Source organism: Phyllobates terribilis, unplaced genomic scaffold (assembly GCF_046119375.1).
Source record: "Phyllobates terribilis strain yellow unplaced genomic scaffold, ASM4611937v1 Scaffold_1__5_contigs__length_1240528914, whole genome shotgun sequence".
Lineage (NCBI taxonomy): Eukaryota > Metazoa > Chordata > Amphibia > Anura > Dendrobatidae > Phyllobates > Phyllobates terribilis.
The window spans coordinates 321,317,851-321,337,420 of NW_027362761.1; the positions used below are offsets into that span (position 1 = coordinate 321,317,851).

At 41.3% G+C, this 19,570-nt stretch overlaps 1 protein-coding gene across 1 annotated transcript in view; it reads left to right on the plus strand.

Annotated features, from left to right (window-relative positions):
• LOC141262882 (uncharacterized) overlaps positions 1 to 19,570 on the plus strand; it is a 110,523-nt gene that overhangs the window by 59,585 nt on the left and 31,368 nt on the right. The window contains exons 2-3 of the mRNA XM_073676334.1: positions 133 to 1,067; positions 17,422 to 17,476. Of these exons, the coding sequence (XP_073532435.1) occupies positions 133 to 1,067; positions 17,422 to 17,476 (990 nt within the window). The remainder of the gene's footprint in view (positions 1 to 132; positions 1,068 to 17,421; positions 17,477 to 19,570) is intronic.

Below are 19,570 nucleotides of genomic sequence, written 5' to 3' on the forward strand. Positions count from 1 at the left end.
CAAGCACCCGAGCGTGCTTGCCGAAAGAGTTAACAATACACGCTCGATCATCACTAACTATCAATTGTACAAAGCATATTATGTGACTTCTGAAGATTTTTACTTGTGATTTTAACATTATTTTTCTTACAGGTGTATTTTGATTGTGGAGCTGTACTAAACCCGGCAGACAGAGATCTTATTTTATCTCCAGAATTTCCCAACAACTACCTCCCTAGCTCTCACTGTCTGTGGCAAATCTTTGTTCCTGCAGGTTCTACTGTTGTGCTGGAAATTCTGGATTTCGATGTATTTGATAGTTCTGTTAATGAGGAATCTTCAACTAACAACAATTCCATTTCTGAATTTCCCCAATTGAGCTCTAGCTCTGAGTACAAGAGAGATGGCAAAAACAGTTCTACAGAAAATGATTTATCAAATGACTTGGATATGGGGCAAACAGAAGAAAAGGTGGGTTATAAAAGTGAGTCCAGCAACCAGACGTTCACAGAAACCTGGTCCAAGAGTGATAATGGATATAAACCAATGACAGACTTACAAGATCCAAGCCTTATCAGTAAAATGTCAAGCACAGTTTTTGCAGACACAAGGAATTATGAAAGCCGGACTGAAGAAATCAACAAATCTATGCATCTTCTAGATGCAGTCACAAACAGAATGGAAACAGTTCCCTTTGAACAGGTGAGTGAAGGTGCACCATCAATAAGCATTGGAACGGACCCCTTCACTACACCACCTCCAGTACCGGAAATGTGTCCGCTTGATGTCCTCTATATCACTGACCTGGTCACTTATTCTGCTCGGTTTTGTGGATCAATTTCTCCGATAAATAAAAGTCTTGCCTTTGGGTCTCCTGATGAGATGATCGAGGTGATTTTGGAGCTTATTACAACCACTAACCGTGGCCGTGGCTTTGCAATCCTCTTATCTTACCATAACCAGTCTTTGATGACCACTATGGGTATTCAGGAAAGACGGGGCAGGGAAGGTGTAGTGCTGTTGGCTGTGATTGCTGTTTCCATCACATTTGCTTTGGTTCTTCTGCTGGTACTTTGCTTGACATATAGGTAAGAGTCTTTCAATACTGTTTTTACAACTTAAAATTGTATATATATATATTTTTTTAATATGAAACCCCATAAGTAGATATTAATACTAGTAAAAGTCATGTATTGCCTTGGCGCTAACCAATTAACTACCAGGTAACAACTAATATCTATGATTTAACAATGTACAAAAGCATAAATGTGAGTATGTTTTAATTAAGGATTCATTAACTTAAAGGAGTTGTCTCTTACTTCATAAGCCCTTAATAATGGCCCCAGTGATCTGTATAAAGTAATAAAATCTATACTCAGTTCCCAGACTGGGTCCCTTCCAGTCTATGGACATTAACTATATCACATGACTTCTGCAGCCAATCAGCAGCTGCCTTCCCATGTTTGTCTGAGTGGACAGACAGTGTTTTTTCTGTTCAGACACTCGACAGAATGCGGCAGAACAACTCCAGTCAGGAAGTAAGGATACTGTTGTTTTATGCAGAATCTTGTGGTCATTTAATAAGAGTTTGTCCAGTAGTGGAAACCCCCTTTAATAAAATTATATCTCTCTACAAGATCTAATTTGTACAGAACCATAATGTCACTCATACAAGCGTATGGATTTTTACTGTACACCTCACTCTTCACAGTATTTGTGTTACTCAAACTGTGCAAAAAAAAAAAAGGTAATCTCCCCTTGAGCCACAGAAAATATACATACAGCACTCGACAAAGTATTGTACACTGGCACAGGGCGCTCAAGTTGGCACATTTATGCTCTATTTTTTTAGATTGGCCCATGCAACAGTGTCCATTTACAAATTGGCCACTCGTGTAATTGGGTAATTGAAGGAATTGAGCAGGAATTGTCTGTTAAATCAGAAAGCTGGATGAAATTGCACCCTTTTGTGTGTCGATAGTCAGTCCTATTAACATGACCCTATTTATTCCAACTACGTGACCCACTGTACAATGAACCTTGTCCAAGTTGGCTACATGTTATAGGCCAACAGTAAAAACTCCATGACCGCGGAAAATGATGAGATTTAATGTCACACTTCAGAACATTTGTAGAATAGACGATGATCTCACTAAAATGCATTTTAAAAATCAAAACAATCGTTACCAATAATAGTTTGACTATTTTGTAAGGCTTTTAGTTCAGTGTTAGGCCTCCTTCACACGTCTGTATAAAATGTGTATGTGAAAAACCGGTATCGATGTAATCCGAGTCATCAGTGTATCCTTTTTACCATTAGTGTGACATCAGAGTTTATCCTGTATGTATAAAGAAAGCAATAAATTACAAAGCTTCTCCTATACTTTGCTATGTTAAACATGGACAGCACACAGATGGTACATGGATGTCATCCATGTGCTGTACTTTTTTTTCACAGACCCATAGTCTTGTATTGGTCCTTGTCTTCCATGCTACCTGTAAAAACGGACAGGTGAGCAGCCCCATAGGTTATAATGGATTCATGTGGGTTCCTTGAAAAAAAAACAAAAAAAAACGGATTACACATGTACAGGAAATATGGATGTGTGAAGGAGGTCTTAGAATACTCCTGAGCTAGATGGTATGTATTTATGACCCTTTTCACTTTATGTATTTTTTTGCTTATTTGTAAGGTTAACCTTATTGCAATTTTACTAATTAGCCAAATTCAAAGACCGAGATTATGTAACACCTCAAGGTTTTATGACATTGATAAAAACATTTTCAGTAGGCTATATCCCCTTCAATCCAGAGTGTGTATTGCACTTGGCAGTCTTCTTTTCATCACGGCCATAGGGTGTATGTGGGCCATGAAACGGGCACAGGGAGGGCACAGTGCATGCTGCTAATGGCTGTCTTTGCTGGCTCATTTGTCTGCCACTAGGATGTCCTGGACCGTATCCCCTGTTTACTGTGTGCTAGATTTGAAAGGGTCATTTGTTTGTTAGCCAGGAATTCTATCCCTATTTGGTCAGTGTGAAATAATGCCGCCTTTTATTCTTTCCAGACTGTAGCCTGCCAACAGCAAGCAGGACCAACAGTATTCCACACATGAATTTGTATTATTACCTAATATAATGTGTTTTATCCATTAGTTTGCATTGCTCTTGTATCATATTGACCATTCGGAAAATTACTTAGTTAAAGCTATGTGAAGTGAAATGCACAGCACAAAGTCTAATCCTACTATAAACCTATTATGTGCAGGGGTGTATGCACACAGACTTTGCTGACCCGCAGTCCCAGCCCATAATGTAAACACATTTCATTCATCTCTCTGTGCAGTGTCATTGTTCTCGGCAGCACATGCCCGATTTACACAGAACAATATGCTGCCTAGAACTTATAAGTAGGTGTTTTGCTTATTCATCGGTTGATCAACAGCCTGTTAACAATGGCCGATTATCAGGAAACGTGTGTTCCTCAGAATGCTCGTTCACAATCACGCAGTGTAACTATACCTTTAGTCTTGGATGACACCGATTTCTTTAAAAAACAAATACCCAGCGACTTCTGTGGTCTTTGATTGAACAAGTGGTCAACAAACAAGGAAGAACTTGAAATATTGAATAGTTTAGTCTTTAATTCACCTCATTTAAGGAATGGGGAGAATGATTGGTCTCCTTGAACAGATGTCCTCCAGCTTGCCTTGCGAAGCTTGTTTCAAGGAAACATAAGTGTCAAAAATGACACTCCCTGTCTGAAAAGAGATAAATTCCCCACCACCACCACCCACTATCCAGCTGCTCTGGGGACACTTACTCAACCTGCAGTAAAGATTCTTAGTAATTTTGAAGAATAATTAAAAAACACTTATGTATCATGTGCCCACAGTAGGTGCTTTATGTGATGGTCTGTCTTTACTGAAGTTTTTATGTAATAGCCAGACACCTGTGTATGTCGTGACTGTGCTCCTATGTCAGCCAGTGGCTAGTGTTCCTAGTAGAACGTGAATTTTAACATATACTGCAATATTGTGGTGTTTCAGTATATAGCAAGATGAATCGCAGGTTACCCTAAGGGGACCAGGATTTTTAGAAATGTGAAAAAAGTGTGTATGTATATGGACAGATACATACATACATACATACATACATACATACATACATACATACATACATACATACATACATACATACATACATTACAGTACAGACCAAAAGTTTGGACACACCTTCTCATTTTAAAGTATTTTCATGACTATGAAAATTGTGCATTCACGCTGAAGGCATCAAAACTATGAATTAACACATGTGGAATTATATACTTAACAAAAAAGTGTGAAACAACTGAAAATATGTCTTATATTCTAGGTTCTTCAAAGTAGCCACCTTTTGCTTTGATGACTGCTTAGCACACTCTTGGCATTCTCTTGATGAGCTTCAAGAGGTAGTCACTGGAAATGGTCTTCCAAAAATCTTGAAGGAGTTCTCAGAGATGCTTAGCACTTGTTGGCCCTTTTGCCTTCACTCTGCGGTCCAGCTCACCCCAAACCATTTCGATTGGGTTCAGGTCTGGTGACTGTGGAGGCCAGGTCATCTGGTGTACCACCCCATCACTCTCCTTCTTGGTCAAATAGCCCTTACACAGCCTGGAGGTGTGTTTGGGGTCATTGTCCTGTTGAAAAATAAATGATGGTCCAACTAAACGCAAACCGGATAGAATAGCATGCCGCTGCAAGATGCTGTGGTAGCCATGCTGGTTCAGTATGCCTTCAATTTTGAATAAATCCCCAACAGTGTCACCAGCAAAGCACCCCCACACCATCACACCTCCTCCTCCATGCTTCACAGTGGGAACCAGGCATGTAGAGTCCATCCATTCACCTTTTCTGCAAACAAGGTGGCTGGAACCAAAGTTCTCAAATTTGGACTCATCAGACCAAAGCACAGATTTCCACTGGTCTAATGTCCATTCCTTGTTTTCTTTAGCCCAAACAAGTCTCTTCTACTTGTTGCCTGTCCTTAGCAGTGGTTTCCTAGCAACTATTTTACCATGAAGGCATGCTGCACAAAGTCTCCTCTTAACAGTTGTTGTAGAGATGTGTCTGCTGCTAGAACTCTGTGTGGCATTGACCTGGTCTGTAATCTAAGCTGCTGTTAACCTGCGATTTCTGAGGCTGGTGACTCAGATAAACTTATCCTCAGAAGCAGAGGTGACTCTTGGTCTTCTTTTCCTAGGGCGGTCCTCATGTGAGCCAGCTGCTTTGTAGCGCTTGATGGTTTTTGCAATTACACTTGGGGACACTTTCAAAGTTTTCCCAACTTTTCACACTGACTGACCTTCATTTCTTAAAGAAATGATGGCCACTCGTTTTTCTTTACTTAGCTGCTTTTTTCTTGCCATAATACAAATTCTAACAATCTATTCAGTAGGACTATCAGCTGTGTATCCGCCAGACTTCTGCACAACACAACTGATGGTCCCAACTCCATTTATAAGGCAAGAAATCGCACTTATTAAACCTGACAGGGCACACCTGTGAAGTGAAAACCATTTCCGGTGACTACCTCTTGAAGCTCATCAAGAGAATGCCAAGAGTGTGCAAAGCAGTCATCAAAGCAAAAGGTGCCTACTTTGAAGAACCTCGAATATAAGACCTATTTTCAGTTGTTTCACACTTTTTTGTTAAGTATATAATTCCACATGTGTTAATTCATAGTTTTGATGCCTTCAGTGTGAATGTACAATTTTCATAGCCATGAAAATACAGAAAAATCTTTAAATGAGGTGTGTCCAAACTTTTGGTCTGTACTGTACATACATACATACAGTGGGGAAAATAAGTATTTGATACACTTCAGATTTTGCAAGTTTTCCCACCTACAAAGAATGGAGAGGTCTGTAATTTTTATCATAGGTGTACAGTTCAACTGTGAGAGACAGAATCTAAAAGGAAAAAAACAGAAAATCACATTGTATGATTTTTAAATAATTAAATTGCTTTTTATTGCATGAAATAAGTATTTGATACAATAGAAAAACAGAGCTTAATATTTGGTACAGAAACCTTTGTTTGCAATTAGAGGTCAGACGTTTCCTGTAGTTCTTGACCAAGTTTGCACACATTGCAGCAGGGATTTTGGCCCACTCCTCCATACAAATCATCTCCAGATCTTTCGGGTTTTGAGGTGGTCACTGGACAACATTGAGTTTCAGCTCCCTCCAAAGACTTTCTATTGGGTTCAGGTCTGGAGACTTGCTAGGCCACTCCAGGACCTTGAAATACTTCTTACAGAGCCACCCCTTAGTTGCTCTGGCTGTGTGTTTCAGGTCATTATCATGATGGAAGACGCAGCCACGACCCATCTTTACTCTTACTGAGGAAAGGAAGTTGTTGGCCAAAATCTCGCGATACATGACTCCACCCATCCTCCTTTCAAAATGATACTGTCGTCGTGTCCCCTTTGCAGAAAAGCACCCCCAAAGTATGATGTTTACCCCACCGTGCTTCGCGGTTGGGACGGTGTTTTTGGGGTTGTACTCGTACTTCTTCTTCCTCCAAACACGGCGAGTGAAATTGATACCAAAAAGTTCTATTTTGGTCTCCTCTGACCAATGACCTTTTCCCATGCCTCCTTTGGATCATCCAGATGGTCATTGGTGAACTTTAAACAGGTCTGGACATGTGCTGACGTGAGCAGGGGGACTTTGCGTGCCTGCAGGATTGAGTCCGTGACGACGTGGTGTGGTTACTAAAAGTAATGTTTGAGACTGTGGTACCAACTCTCTTCAGGTCATTAACCAGGTCCTCTCATGTGATTCCTGACATTTCTCAAAATCATCCTTGCCCCATGAGGCAAGATCTTGCATGGAGCCCCAGACCGAGGAAGATTGACAGTCATCTTGTGTTTCTTCCATTTTCTAATAATTGTGCCAACAGTTGCCTTCTCAACAAGGTTCTTGCCTATTATCCTGTAGCCCATCTCGGCCTTGTGCAGGTCTACAATTTTGTCCCTGGTGGAGAGGTTGGAGTGTGATTGAGTGTGTGGACAGTTATCTTTTATACGGGTAACAAGTTCAAACAGGAGCAATTAATACAGGTAATGAGTGCAGCGTAGGAGGGCTTCTTAAAGAAAAACTAACAGGTCTGTGAGAGCCAGAATTCTTGCTGGTAGATGATCAAGTACTTATTTCATGCAATAAAATGCAATTTAATTATTTAAAAATCATAGTGTGATTTTCATGTTTTATTTTTAGATTCTGTTGCTCACAGTTGAAGTGTACCTATAATAAAAATTACAGACCTTTCCATTCTTTCTAGGTGGAAAAACTTGCAAAATCGGCAGTGTAGCACATACTTATTTTCCCCACTGTATATACACACAACTTTTGTATATAGGTTTGAATCACCCTCCCTTTTACACCATTAAAAATAAAATTGTAAAAATTCACGTGGTATTGTTGAATTTGTAAAAGTCCAATCTAACAAAATCTGAAATTAATTAACCCGATCGGTAAAATGTTGTAATGAGAAAAGGGTAACAAACACCAGAATTGCGCATTTTAGGTCCCTGCAACTCAGCAATAAGAAGCAATCAAAACATTGTATAAAAGAAACCACACAGCTTCATCGATCAAAAAATGTAAATGTTACGGGTCTTGGAAAATGGCAAAACAAGCAATTTTTTTTTATAACCTGAAAAAAATAAAACAAGAAAAACACACACAACTTGTATAGTTATCACTATACACTGTGTGCATAATTATTAGGCAAATTAGTATTTTGATCACATGATACTTTTTATACATGTTGTCCTACTCCAAGCTGCATAGGCTTGAGAGCCAACTACCAATTAAGTAAATCTGATGATGTGCATCTCTGTAATGAGGAGGGGTGTTGACTAATGACATCAACACCCTATATAAGGTGTGCTTAATTATTAGGCAACTTCCTTTCCTTTGACAAAATGGGTTAGAAGAGAGATTTGATGGGCTCTGATAAGTCCAAAATTGTGAGATGTCTTGCAGAGGGATGCAGCAGTCTTGAAATTTCCAAACTTTTGAAGCGTGATCACCGAACAATCAAGCGTTTCATGGCAAATAGCCAACAGGGTCGCAAGAAGCGTGTTGGCCAGAAAAGGCGCAAAACAACTGCCCATGAATTGAGGAAAATCAAGCGTGAAGCTGCCAAGATGCCATTCGCCACCAGTTTTGCCATATTTCAGAGCTGCAACGTTACTGGAGTAACAAAAAGCACAAGGTGTGCGATACTCAGGGACATGGCCAAGGTAAGGAAGGCTGAAAAACGACCACCTTTGAACAAGAAACATAAGATAAAATGTCAAGAATGGGCCAAGGTATATCTTAAGACTGATTTTTCAAAGGTTTTATGGACTGATGAAATGAGAGTGACTCTTGATGGGCCAGATGGATGGGCCAGAGGCTGGATCAGTAAAGGGTAGAGAGCTCCACTCCGACTCAGACACCAGCAAGGTGGAGGTGGGGTACTGGTATGGGCTGGTATCATCAAAGATGAACTTGTGGGACCTTTTCGGGTTGAGGAGGGAGTGAAGCTCAACTCCCAGACCTACTGCCAGTTTCTGGAAGACAACTTCTTCAAGCAGTGGTACAGGAAGAAGTTGGTATCGTTCAAGAAAAACATGATTTTCATGCAGGGCAATGCTCCATCACATGCATCCAACTAATTCACACCGTGGCTGGCCAGTAAAGGTCTAAAAGAAGAAAAAATAATGACATGACCTCCTTGTTCACCTGATCTGAACCCCATAGAGAACCTGAGGTCCATCATAAAATGTGAGATCTACAGGGAGGGAAAACAGTACACCTCTCGGAACAGTGTCTGGGAGGCTGTGGTGGCTGCTGCATGCAATGTTGATCGAAAACAGATCAAGCAACTGACAGAATCTATGGATGGAAGGCTGTTGAGTGTCATAATAAAGAAAGGTGTCTATATTGATCACTATTTTTTTTGTTTTTGCATGTCAGAAATGTTTATTTCTAAATTTTGTGCACTGATATTGGTTTACCTGGTGAAAATAAACAAGTGAGATGGGATTATATTTGGTTTTTATTAAGTTGCCTAATAATTCTGCACAGTAATAGTTACCTGCACAAACAGATAATCTCCTAAAATAGCCAAATCTAAAAAAAAAACACTCCAACTTCCAAAAATATTAAGCTTGGATATTTGAGTCTTTTGGGTTGATTGAGAACATAGTTGTTGATCAATATCAATAATAATCCTCTAAAATACAAGTTGCCTAATAATTCTGCACACAGTGTAATCATACTGAACTGGAGAATCATGCTCACAAGTTTTATTTATACCAAAGAATGAATAACCAAAAAACAATAGCAGAATTGCTCTTTTTTTTTTTTTTTTGCAAGTTCAGCACACTTTTTTTTTCCCATTTTCTGGTACATCAAATGGTAAAACTCGTCCCCCAAAAAAAGCAAGCCCTCATTCATCTATTTTAAAGGAAAATGAAAGTTATGGCTCTTGGAAGAAATGGAAAAAAATGTATTTCTATGCAGCTGTTCCCTTCTCTTCAACTCTTCTCTTAAAAGGAACTGTCAGCCGGTTTTTGCTTTGGAATCAGGGTCTCTACCCCTACATTATTATTAATTATGATAGCGCCATTTATTCCATGGCACTTTACATGTGAAAAAGGGGTATACATACATGAACTATTACAAAGATCTTTAACAAAACGTGAGGGTAGAGCTGGTCGTGCAGCATTATGGTGGAGCAATGGTTACTGCAGGTTGTAGGCTTGTCGGAAGAGGTGAGTCTTCAGGTTCCTTTTGAAGGTTTCCATGGTAGGCGAGAGTCTGATATGTTGGGGTAGAGAATTCTAGAGTAGGGGGGATGTACGGGAGAAATCTTGTATGCAATTGTGGGAAGAGGAGATAAGAGGGGAGTAGAGAAGGAGATCTTGTGAGGATCGGAGGTTGCGTGCAGGTATGTACCAGGAGACTAGGTCAGAGATATAAGGAGGAGACAAGTTGTGGATGGCTTTGTATGCCAGGGTTAGGGTTTTGAACTGGATTCTCTGGGCAATGGGGAGCCAGTGAAGGGATTGACAGAGGGGAGAGGCCAGGGAATAGCGTGGGGACAGGTGGATTAGTCGGGCAGCAGAGTTTAGGATAGATTGGAGGGATGCGAGAGTGTTGGAGGAGAGGCCACAGAGCAGGAGGTTGCAATAGTCGAGGCGGGGGATGATAAGAGCATGCTCTATTGTTTTTGCAGATTCGTGGTTGAGGAATGTGCGGATCCGGCAGATATTTTTGAGTTAGAGTTGGCAGGAAGTACAAAGGGCTTGGATGTGTGGTTTGAAGGAGTGATCAGAGTCCAGGGTTACCCCAAGGCAGCGAGCTTGAGGGACTGGGGAGAGTGGACAGCCATTGACGTTGATAGATAGATAGGTCAGGTGGGGGGGGTGAATGAGATGGTGGAAAGACAATGAATTCTGTTTTATCCATGTTAAGTTTTAGAAATCTGTCAGAGAAGAAAGATGAGATAGCGGACAGACATTGTGGTATTTTGGTTAGTAGGGAGGAGATATCGAGTCCAGAGAGGTAGATCTGTGTGTTGTCAGCATAGCGGTGGTGCTGAAAGCTATGAGACGCTGAGTTGTCCCAGGCCAAAGGTGTAGATGGAGAAGAGCAGGGGTCCTAGGACTGAACCTTGGGGGACACTGACAGATAGGAGGTGAGATGAGGAGGTGGTGTGTGAGTGGGAGACACTGAATGTCCGGTCTGTTAGGTATGATGAGATCCAGGATAGGGCCAAGTCTGTGATGCCGATAGATGAGAGAGTCTGTAGTAAGAGGGAATGGTCCACTGTTTCAAAGGCAGATGACAGGTCTAGGAGGAGGAGGACAGAGTAGTGTCGCTTGGATTTGGCGGTTAGTAGGTCGTTGGTGACTTTAGTCTGGGCAGTCTCAGTAGAATGGTGTGGTCGGAAGCCAGATTGGAGGCGGTCAAAGAGAGCAGGAGGAGAGGTGGGAAGACAGTTCAGAATGGATGTGTTGTTTCAGTAGTTTTGGGGCGAAAGGGAGAAGTGATATGGGGTGATAGCTAGTCAGAGAGGATGGGTCAAGGGAGGGCTTTTTGAGGATGGGTGTGATCGAGGCATGTTTGAAGCATGAGGGGAAGACACCAGTTGTTAGTGACAGGTTGAAAAGGTGGGTAAGGGTTGGGATGAAGACTGTGTGGTAAGGTTCTGGATGAGATGGGACGGGATTGGGTCAAGTTCACAGGTGGTGAGGTGTGATTTGGAGAGTAAAGAGGAAAATTGGTCTTCCTTAATGGTGGAGAAGCTGGTTTTGGAGGAGGAGGATTGAGTAGGTGTGAGGAGGGTTGGGGGGACTTTAGGCAAAAGCTTTGTCTGATGGTGTCAATCTTCTGCTTGAAGAATGAGGCAAAGTCTTCAGCTGAGATGAGAGGAGAGGTGGGAGGCGCTGGGGGACATAGGAGAGAATTGAAGGTGTTGAATAATTGTTTAAGGTTGTGAGACAGGGAGGATATGAGAGATGAGAAGTATGTTTGTTTTGCAGCAGTGAGTGTGGATTTTAAGGTAATGAGGGACTGTTTGAATGCGATGAAGTGCTCATTGGAGTGGGACCTTTTCCATCTACGCTCAGCAACCCTGGAGGCGTGTCGCAGCTCTTTGGTTAGGCTGGCATGCCAGGGTTGCCTGTTGATTGTGTGAGCTTTGGTATGTGTGAGGGGGCGACTGAATTGAGAGCTGCAGCTGTTGTGGCGTTATATAGAGCGGCAGCAGCATCAGCGTCCTGTAAGGAAATGATGTCTGCAAGAGGAAGGAAGGATTCAGAGAGTGAGTGTAGGTCAAGGTGATTAAGATTTCTGCGAGGGTATGCAAGTTTGTGGAGTGGGGATTGTTGCCCTGGAGAGGAGAGGGTAGAGAATATAAGTAGGTTGTGGTCAGATATTGCTGCTCTTGGATTACATATTGCTGCTCTTGGATTACATAACAAAAACCCTTTATTCCTGTCTGCTGATCTGACTCTTCAGCAAGGAGTGTAGAGCTTCAGTAGATCCTTCAAGTAGCAGGGGTGTAAGTTGTTTATGGGCACTGTTTTTTACTTCTCCTTTTTCCAATAGTCATAACTTTTTTTTATTTTTCCATCTACACAGCCAAATCAAGGCTTACTTTTGAGAGGATGAGTTGAAGTTTTAATGGCACCATTCATTTTACCATTCAATGTACTGGAAATCAAGAAAAAAATTCCAAGTGCGTTGAGACTGCATAAAAACTGAAATTTTGCATTATTTTTGGGGTTTTCATCACAGGCCAGTATGATTACAACAGTAACAAACTTGTATAGTTTTTTGCGTTTTTCTTTTTTATTTGTGGTGAAAAAAATGTGGACATTCGTAATCATAATTAAAAAATTAAATAATAAATTGTCATTATGTTCTGAGACCTAGAACAAATTTACATTTTTCTGTCGTTGGAGCTATGTGAGTGCTTGTTTTTTGCTTGGTGAGCTCATGTTTTTTGGTAGTGGACCTGCTGAAGCGCAGGACTCGCGCGAAACGGCTGTTGTCCTCTTACCCCCCCGCACCCCAGAACCTGCACCAACCCTCCGCATGTGTAATCCCGAATAAACAGGACTGTTATCAAGCAACACTGTTGGTGAGTGCATTATCTGTTCCATTTCTATAGCTTTTATGGCTCATGTTTTTATGCATTCCATTTTGGGGTAGATACGATAATTTGATTGCATCTAATTGCATTTTTTGAGGCGTTGCAGAAACCAAAAAATCTATAAAATGAAGTTATGGCGTATTGATTTCTTTCTCATTACGCCCTTTACCAGTCAAATTTTATTTTTGATCAAACTTTTACTAAACATCTTAGTTTTTTCTTTTATTTTTTAATGGTGGAAAAGTGGGGTGATTTTTTTTTTTTGTTTTGTTTTGTTCCCTTAAGGTGGGCCTTGAACACTTGTACAATATATTGCAATATTGTGGTATTTCAGTATATAGTGAAACACATTCTACTATGAATTCAACCCATAGGCCCCGCTGTTCCCTACGATTGCACCGCAGGGAGCTGGTGGAAGCCGGTGACTGTGCCATTTAAATGCCACTGTCATGGATTGAAAGCAGCATTTAAGTAGTTAAATTATAGTTATTGGCGTGCGCTCCAGCCATTGTAATAACAGTCAGACATCAGCTATGTATTACAACTGGCATCTGCTGCGTATGGTGCGGGCTCAGCTCCTGCGGCCGCTCCATACACTGGGACCTGACATGAGACGTACTATTATGTTTTGTATCGGGAAAGGGTTAAAGGTTATCAGGCAAATGTTAAGTTATTCTCCATGTTACAGTGTGGTATATGGAGAAACTGGGGTTATTGGGGCATGTCACGGTTGCTTGGATATTGCCTCGCTGTGGCATTTTGGACTAACTGGAGGTGGTATATTGCTTTGTCTGGGAGGCCTATGGATAGGGCTTTACAGCAGTCTAGCTGGGGGGTTGAGATAGGCATATATCAGACTTAAAGGGGTTGCACGAAACCTGTTCCAGTAGTTTCGGGCACTCATGTTCCCGGGGCTCACATTTAGGTTGTTACCTCACCTGAGCCCTTAGTCTAGTCAGCGCCTGCTTCACTGTTCTCTCCACTCGCTTCCCCCTTTGGACGAATAGAACATTGACAGGAAGTCAAGGCTGCAGCTGCTCTCTAACTTCCTCCTGATCTTCTATTTGTCCGAAGGCGGGAACAGTTAAGCCAGCCAGTGCTGATTGGGCCCAGGGCTCCGGTGACATAACCTCATGTGAGCCCCTGGAACGCTAGTGCTGACCACGCTGGATCGGCGACAGCATTGGAGGTGAGTATGTGTTTTTATATTTACAGGGGCGAACATTTAGATTGAGAAGGGATTGTCCTAGTAATGGACAGCCCCTTTAATAATGGCTGATATCTTGTTTTTTGAGTGATGGTCCTCACCCCTCACCCCCCCCCCCATTAATAAATACACCCAAATTGTGTACTTAGTGTCTGAGTATTGGACTTTTGTGTTTCCCACAGATAGAGATGTTTGAGTTGAATTTGCTGTTAGGCTATGACCTCCGAACAAAATTATTTCAGTTTTGTCTCCGTTCAGTTTTAGCCAGCATTCAACAATTCTTATAGTTCAACTAAGTAGATATTTCTAGCTGGAAATGGGTCATTGACTCCTTGCTTGATTGCCAGGTATAATTGGGAATTATTGGCATTACAGTGGTATGCCAGGCCATGGCTATGAATGATTTTTCCTAATGGTAGCATCGGTGGGGGTCCAGGTCTTTAAGCACCCACTGATTACACTGTGTTGTTCTCTGAAATGCTCCGGCTTTCTAGAGAACATATACTTTAGAAATCCAACTGGAGACCATAGCCAGAAACAAAGCTAGTCCATCTTAGCCACTGGCCAGCTCTTCACAGCACTGCTAAAGGTGATTGACCGGTCTCTAAATTTGTACACTCACGGGAGAAATCTGTCCATACCCTGCAATGACGTTGGGAATAAACAGCCATGGATTGAGCTGGATTAGTTTTAATCGCCTGCTGTGCATATTTAAAGAATAATATAAATGGCTTAGCCATGCTGTGATTCATGCTGTCTGTGATTTGCCTGACAGGTTCCCTTTTAAATAGTTACTGAAACAAATAGGTCAAGGAAGATGATGGGTTTTCTTTAATGGAACTTGTCGGATGCCCAAACCAAGTGTATAGGGAGAGACAGGTCAGTCCAGCTGAGCTAGATAGGGAGAAACTGGGAGGTTCCCGCCACTTGTCACTATTCCCCACCCCCTGTGAAGAACCTGCCCACGTCACTAGTCCCGTACCCCCCGTGACTAGCCCTCTTAGTCACCTCATTCTTAGCTACTCACTCAAAGTATGTTGTATCTAAAATGCCACACTGCTCAGAGTGAAACATACTTATTTGTAATAAGCCTATCGCTAATTCATGCTGCCTGTGATTCGGCAGCATTAATCACGTGACTTGTTCACTTCAAGGATAGGATTGGTCCTGTTATGCTGTTGTGCTGAGTTATGCCATAGCCACTGGAAATAATTGGACAGATTTATCTTTGCTGCCCATAGCAACTAGTCATGGCACAGCTTTCATTTTTTTAGTTTAAAAAAATTAAAGCTGTGCTCTGGTTGCTATGGACAGCAAAGACCACTTTTCTTTTAGACACTTTTGATAAAAAAGACTCAATGTGCAGCAATGGGGTCTACAAATTACTAACAAATCCTGAAATAAAATCTGTGTACTGAAGCTTTAAAAAGGTTGAATGTTCCAAGTCAATGATCCAAAAAGTACTCTAAAATCCAGCTTAACCATGGAAAGGGACAAAGCTAAAGCCAACAAGGGATAAATAATACTTTGTTTCAAAGTATTATTTGCCTTTGCCTACATCCATCCATTCAATAATGGAAAATCCTTTAAATAGGTTGTCTGAAGTTTGGAAGTAATAGTAAGCACTATCCATGGGGATAACTTCCATATTGAGGGCCCGACCACTGGGCCCACCACCCATACTGAAAACTAAATATCCCAGTGTAAATGGCATGGTGGTTGATCATGCACACATCCGTTCGTTCTTTAAGGGATTGCCAGAGATAGGAAAGTGCAGTGCTCGTCTGGTTTTCCATAAAAAATGAATGGAGCAACAGTAATCTTGTTAGACAAGGGGTGTCCAAATTGTTCTATACACTATGCCATAGAATTTTCAATTGTCAATTTAATATACAGTCCTGCTCATCGTTATTGGCACCCATGAAGTTTAAGTACATAATGTGGAATATCTTTTGAAAAAAATGAATCAAGTAAATCGTTTTTTTTGTGTAGAGCACTCGTGTTAAATACAAAAGAGCAAATGATAAACAATAATTTAAAACAAAAAACAATGGGAGGGAAAAATAGAAAAACCTAAAGCTTGCTGTGTCACTGGTATTGGCACCCTTTTACATTAATTTAGTGTGGAAACACATTTTGACTCGCCTGTGGTAAATCACAAAAGAGCTTCACCTGTGATTTAATTTCGGTGCCCATGTGGCATTAATTAGTCAATGAATGATGACTTCACTGTTGTGACAAAGGAACAGGTTCTACCATGTGGGTTTTTATAACACTGAAGACAAATGAGCTGTCTTAGGACATCAGAACTGCTATTATTACTAAACACAATATTTCCAAAGGGTATAAGGCCATCTCCAAAGACCTTGGTATCCCAGTTTTAACTGTGCACTATGTTATTAAGAAGTTTGCCAAGAATGGAACCATCAAGAACCTCTCTGGACGTGGGGGAAAGAGGAAAATTGACAAGAGATGTCTTCAGATTGGTGCGAATGGGGGAAAAACCATGTCGACAAACATCCAAAGACCTGAAAGCCAACCTGGAACAGTCTGGGGTCATGGTTTCTGCAAGTGCCATACACCGCACACTAAACCAAGCAGAGCTTTATGGGTGAAGGCCAAGGAAGAAACCATTGCTGAAGAAAAGATCTAAAAAGGAACAACTGATCTTTGCCAAAGCGTACCTTGACAAACCACAATCTTTCTGGGAAAATGTTCAGTGGACAGATGAAACAAAAATAGAGCTTTTTGTCAATGCAAAGCAACAGTTTGCGCTGTCTGTAAACAATGTAGCTTATAAGGAAAAAAACACCTTACCAACAGTTAAGCATGGTGGTGGGGTTGCTTTGCTGCGCCTGGTACTGGAGGCCTTGATCGTATCACAAGAATCATGAAATCAGAGAATTATCAAGAGATTTTAGAGCGAAATGTCCTACCCAGTGTGAGAAAACAACTTGGTTTGAGTCGAAGATCATTGGTCCTCCAGCAAAACAATGACCCAAAGCACACATTCAAAAGTACATTGGAATGGTTGAAAAAGAAAAAAATTACTTTTAAAATGGCCATCAATCCTATTGAAAATCTTTTGTGTGAGCTGAAATCTGCCATTGGGAAAAGGAACCCTGCAAACATTCTAGAGCGTGACCAAACTGCAGAAGTGCAAAGGAAGAGTAGGAGAAAATTCCAGCTGAGAAGTGCAAGAAGCTTATAGATGGCTACAAGAAATGTTTGGAGGCTGCCAGCAATGCCAAAAGGTGTGAAACCAAGTATTAATTAGGGGTGCCTTTATTGCTGCACATGCTGTTTATTCTGTACTGTACTTTGGACCACTAATTAAAAATCCTGAAGATATAATTTTGATGTATTTCCATTTATTTCTGAAGATCTTGTACAGGCTATGAAAAAAATTAAGGGGTGCCAATATTGGTGAGCAACAGTGTACCTATTTTACATGGCAGGAAAAAAAGATTACATATGACAATGATTTTCTTTTTTTTTATATTTTAATCTAATTTCACTTATATGTTGGGCCATTCAGGCGGAAGATATGTCACAAAAGAGAACACGGTGACAACCAGATAACCACACATGTGGTAAGTATGATCTTTCAGCATGCATGTATTCCGATATATTTCCAGAAGGAGAATAAGTGTTACTTCATATAATGTTTTAAAAGGAATCTGTTAGTAGATCAACCCTCCTAAGCAGTCAATAAAAGTTGAATAAAATGATACCTTGATATCTGCGATTTGATGTCTTATTCCAGAGAAATCCATGTTTTCTCTTATATGCAAGTGAGCTGTTAAAATATATGGGCCAGACACTGATCTGCATGAGAATCTGTTTCCAGAGCTTATTTTAAATAAAAGATGGTGTTACCAGTGTAATATGTAATGACAAGATGACAAGGGCCCCCTTGAGACTCTGCCCAGACTCCACCCCAGCTCCGCCTCCACCCCTCGAATGTTCCACAGTCCCACTGCCCACTCTTAGAAAAACTCTTTCTGTACCACGTCTTCACCAATCACACATGCGACCAGAATGGTGACTGGTCTGCAAACCATGTCCTATGAGGAACGGTTGCAGGATTTGGGAATGTTTAGCTTGCAAAAAAGAAGACTGAGAGGAGACTTAATAGCTGTCTACAAATATGTCAAGGGCTGTCACATTGTAGAAGGATCATCTTTATTCTCATTTGCACAGGGAAAGACTAGAAGCAACGGGATGAAACTAAATGGAAGGAGACACAGATTAGATATTAGAAAAAACTTTTTGACAGGGTGATTAATGAGTGGAACAGGCTGCCACGAGAGGTGGTGAGTTCCCCTTCAATGGACGTCTTCAAACAGAGGCTGGACAGACATCTGTCTGAGATGATTTAGTGAATCCTGCTTTGAGCAGGGGGTTGGACCAGATGACCCAGGAGGTCCCTTCCAACTCTACCATTCTATGATTCTATGATTCTACATTAACAGTTCCATCGAACACCAGATCACATACATAGCCAGCAGCTTTTGTTTTGGCCAAAGATTTTTTTTTTCAAGCCGCCACCATGACAAGGAGACTCTTCTGGCTGGACCCTACTCTACTCTAACCTATTAAACATTTCTTATAATGCCCAATACTCTTTTAGGTATATTTTTATTTATGGGAATGTGTCACATACATTTTTTAAAATGACCAATAATACCACATACAAGGGACAAATACCACCACACTATGACCATCTCACATATTACCACCACATAGTGACCAAATAATACCACATACAAGAGACCAATATAGCTGCACCATGACCAGACTACACATTACCACCACATAGTGACCAAATAATTCAATATACAAGGGACAAATACCGCCACACCGTGACCAGATCACATATTACCACAACATAGTGACCGAATACTACAATACTGATCATTAATATAAAACAGAATGCTAATATTACCATAAGTACCATTATACACAGAATCTCTGTACATAGTATACAGTGTCAGTGTACAGATAACACACTGACTCAACCGGTGACGTCTCTAGTTGAAGTCTTTCATCTTCGCTTTTTCTCTTCATCCAGCACAGACGGCCATGACTCCTTCCAGCCAGAGCTTGTCTCTGCAGAAAATAACAGTTATCTAGAGCAGCTTACAGAGCACATTCCCCATTTTTTCCCAACTTCTACACTACACCAGATGAAGAAAAAAAAGTGACAGTGTCTCCCTGCAAAATAACAGGACCCCCCCCCACTGAAAACAGTATCCTCAGAAATGAAATAAATCACAGCAGTAATAATATCCTTTAATTAGCCCCTACAGTAATAATGTCCCACATCCTGCCCCCCATGTCTCTCCTTCCTGCCCCCCATGTCTCTCCTTCCTGCCCCCCATGTCTCTCCTTCCTGCCCCCCATGTCTCTCCTTCCTGCCCCCCCATGTCTCTCCTTCCTGCCCCATGTTTACATCCTGCCCTGATGTTTTCTGCCCCCAGTGTCCCCTATGTTTTCATCCTGCCCCCAATGTTCCCCATCCTGTCCTGGTGAAGATTTTTAAAAAAAAGTCTCTTCTTAACTTGCAGTGCTCCTGCGGTGTCCTGCTCTGCCATCGCCGGAAGCACGATAGCTGGCGCATGACAGTGACGTCATATGCCAGCGACGTGCGCGCTGACGTCAGCCGCCGGCCAATCCCTGTGATT